At 27.2% G+C, this 4,058-nt stretch overlaps 1 protein-coding gene across 1 annotated transcript; it reads left to right on the top strand.

Annotated features, from left to right (window-relative positions):
* The first annotated feature begins 391 nt into the window (after positions 1-391).
* LOC112465755 (aminopeptidase N-like) lies at positions 392-3,986 on the top strand. Its single transcript, XM_025033477.1, has 8 exons — positions 392-674; positions 999-1,155; positions 1,435-1,516; positions 2,164-2,546; positions 2,790-3,064; positions 3,178-3,368; positions 3,488-3,796; positions 3,861-3,986. The coding sequence occupies exons 1-8, from the start codon at positions 570-572 to the stop codon at positions 3,967-3,969; spliced, it is 1,611 nt and encodes a 536-aa protein (XP_024889245.1). The 5' UTR covers positions 392-569; the 3' UTR covers positions 3,970-3,986.
* Positions 3,987-4,058: the final 72 nt, after the last annotated feature.

The raw sequence follows: 4,058 nt of genomic DNA, 5'->3' as shown, positions 1-4,058 counted from the left end.
ATGTTAACAAAATGACTTACACATCAGTATTCCCTTTTCATAAAACAAATTTTTTTTGCTATTTTACATATTGCCAGATTACTGATGCATGCATGTTTGTGTTTAATATTGTATTTTATAGAAACTCTGTAAGAGAAAATAGGCTCAGAAATTTTCAAATCAACTCTTATCCCTTTTTATGTTCAAACTATATTTTTATAAATATAGTTTTAAACGTTTTCTATCAATTTAAACCGGAATTTAAGACAATTGCAATCGTGAAGAAAATATAAAATGTCTAACATAGAAATAATAAAAATATAATAGAGTTATATTCAGGATTGAAAAAAATTAAGGAAAAGAATCTTCAAATTATAAACGGCAAATTATCAAGACCATAAAAAGTCTCATATTTACCTTAAACATTTATAATATGTAAACATTAATTATATAGCACACTTTTACAAAGGAAAAGGAACAATATATAACTGTGTTATAAAATAATTTTTAGCGAACATGAATTTGCATACGATGAAAAGAAAGATTCGTTGCATCGTAAACTAGCAGTAGCGGTGACAGCAGCACATGAAATGGCGCATCAATGGTTTGGTAATGTAGTCAGTCCGTTTTGGTGGTCTTACGTGTGGCTAAACGAAGGCTTAGCGTCATTCTTCGAAGAATATGTCCTCAACGAGGTTGATATAAATATTGTTACAATTGTCCTTATGCATTTGAATAAATTATTATAATATTTATGTGACAGATAGATTAAATAATATATTAAAATACATTGATTCTCTATATTTGACTGGAAAATATAAAAACAGAAAAAAAATTAATTAATGACTTATATTTTATCTGTAATTATTGACAATACATTTTTGGCCTAAAATTATCGTTTTATTCTAATTGAATTAAAAATAGATTTTTTAAATTGCTTGTTTATATTAGTAGTAATAATATTCTATTAATATTTAGTTAATTTTATTGAAACTTTCTAAAGTTCTGTATGCTTCTAGATTTTCAAAGAATGGCGAATAATGGACGTCTTTGTTATCAAGACTCAGCAATCAGCTCTTCATAATGACATTGCTAAGCATATGAAACCTATTACATTCGAAGTCAACAATCGCAAAGAAATTCAGTCACTCTTCTCTTATTCCAGTTACGGCAAAGGTGAGATTAAATAAATGTAAATGAATCCCCAAGAGTTCTCAAACGTATATATAACACAAAGTAAGAAAGAAGGAAGAGTAACAATTAAAAAAATTATATAAATATTTGCTATTTATTTATGTATTAAATTTGTCATAAGAATGTAAAAAAATGTTTATTCTTTAAATTGCAAAAATTAATTTTTTTGCTATCACATCAGTTACGTTTGCGAACTTATGAATGGTGTCTTTATTATAACATATTAGTTATACACGCTTTATGTAATGTTAATTATCGCAGCACCCGCTATACTGCGCATGTTACAGCATACTCTTACCCCTGAGGTATTTCGGAACGGTATTATTAAATATTTACGCAAACAGTAAGTTCTATATATATATATTTATTTATATTATAGAAATATAAATGTATATGAAGCATTTAATGTAATAATAATCTTACGTTTAATTCTTTATTTATAGTAGCATTAACAGTTTAATTTTCTTACTTTTTATGCACAGAAAAAAAGTGTCAAATTAGCACTAATATACATGTATATATGCAAGAATATATAATTATGATATAAGATTATATTGCATTAAACAAAGAAAACTTGCTTAAATAAAGTCATTTATATGGTTCAATCAAGAAAAAGAAAGTTACAATGGGAGAAGATGATATTCTTATAAAAAAATTATATGGAGAAGTAAAAACCATAGTGGTGTAAGTCAAATTTTTTATAATATCGACTCATGTGCATAAATGCAATCTATATAATATATAAATGCATCTATGCACACGAGTCAATATTTTAAAAAATTTGACTTACACCACTATAACTTTAACCCCTCCATATATTCTTGCGTATATACAAGTACGTCAGTGTTAATTTAACACTTCTTTCTTTTCTGTGTAATTTGTAAGAAATTAAACTAATGAAAAATTGTTCAATAATAAAATTATATTATTTAATAAACTACAAATATATGTAATCTGCATTATCTTTCACGTATATTTTGCATTACATAGTCAATTTAGTTCGGCGACTTCCGACGACTTATGGAACGCCTTCCAAGTAGCCCTTGATGAATCAGATGTTCCACACAATGCCTATAAATTAAAAAATGTAATGGATATCTGGTTAAAACAAAGTCATTATCCTGTGGTACACGTGACTCGAAATTACGTTACCGGTAAAATGATACTAACGCAAGAACATTTTCCAAAGACCGAAAATGAGCAGTATATCGATAGCGATAAATGGTGGATACCTGTGACTTTTGCTACTCCGCAAACGAATTCCGACTTCTCCTCTACTCTGCCCACTCATTGGCTAAGACCACAAGATAAAAATATAAGCATTGATGAAATCGATCCAAATGACTGGGTCATAGTCAACGTACAACAAATGGGTAAATATGTTTCACGTATAACAATAATTAACCAACAATTTAATTTAATATAAAAAACATTATTTTATGTACCGCAAAGCAGTGATAATTTATTTCATAATTAACAATCTATGTGTAATATGACGGCAATTTTTCAATACAGCTTGAACATGAGAAAAAAATATTTAAACATGTTTCCTAATAAATCTAGAAAACATTTAATAATGTAGTCTGTAATTTAATTTTTAATTAATTTTTCAACAGGATACTATCGTGTTAATTACGATGATTCAAATTGGCGAAAAATTGCAAACTATCTCAATTCTGACAATTATACAAAAATACACGTGCTTAATCGAGCCCAAATCATTGATGACGCCTATCATCTTGTGATGGCACGTCAACTCGATATAGAGATATTTCTGGACCTCGCGAATTACTTGTCTCGGGAAACAGATTTTATAGCGTTATATCCTATGTTTAATATATTAGACTTTACGGTAGAATTTTACAAATTTCCAGAAACTAATTATTTCAAGGTAAGTAAAATTATAATTAATTATAATAAAACATATATATATATATTTAAAATTTAATTATAGACACAGTAGAAGTATTATCAAATTAATCTTCTTATAATTTCTACACATAGCAATATGTACTGCGTATTTTGGATGAAATTATTAAAAACGTAGGATACGAAGAAGATCCGGCCGAAGATAATCTTACAAAGCTGAAAAGATCCAACACTCTAAAATGGGCATGTAATTTCGGTCACTGCGAGTGCATGAGAATGGCCACCGTTAAATTAGATGAATTTCTTTCAAATCCCGAAACACATAGGTAATTTTATTGTAATCATATATATAGAGTTGTAATATGTGACACAGAGTAATAATAAATTACAGTTAATAATAATAATGTACAGAGTTACAAAATTTTTTTATTGTACATATATATAGAATTCCCTCAGACTTAAAAGAATGGATATATTGTAATGGTATAATGAAAGCCAACGCGTCTACGTGGAACAAATTAATGGATATATATTTCATTAAACAAGACAATGATATACTTGAATACTTGGCTTGTTCTGAAAATCCTGATATTTTGGTTAATTTTATAAATACAAGTGCCTCGAATGACATCATAATACAAAACAATGGTTACTATGTCATTATTCCAAGTATTATTCAAAAACATTCAGACAACGACGCAATATTGGATTATATGTTAGCAAATTTAGATGAAATAACATATAATTATACAAGGTAATAACTAATAATTTTTACCTACTTTTACCTACTAGTTGTAATTTCTTAATTTCTTTTATAGGATGCGCAATAATGAGAAAATATTAATTGGTATTATCTATAGCGTGCATTCTCGTGAACGACTTGACAAGGTAAATTATCTTAGATGTCATATATTTATTTATAATTAAATTTACTTACTTCTATTTTACCATCAACAACTATAAAGACTTAATTTTGATATTATACCATCATTATTAGAATAATAATAAGATAATTA

This window comes from Temnothorax curvispinosus, unplaced genomic scaffold (assembly GCF_003070985.1).
Source record: "Temnothorax curvispinosus isolate PA1 unplaced genomic scaffold, ASM307098v1 QBEX01015497.1, whole genome shotgun sequence".
NCBI lineage: Eukaryota > Metazoa > Arthropoda > Insecta > Hymenoptera > Formicidae > Temnothorax > Temnothorax curvispinosus.
Note: the sequence above shows the minus strand (reverse complement) of the source record. Positions and strands in the feature narration are given on the sequence as shown.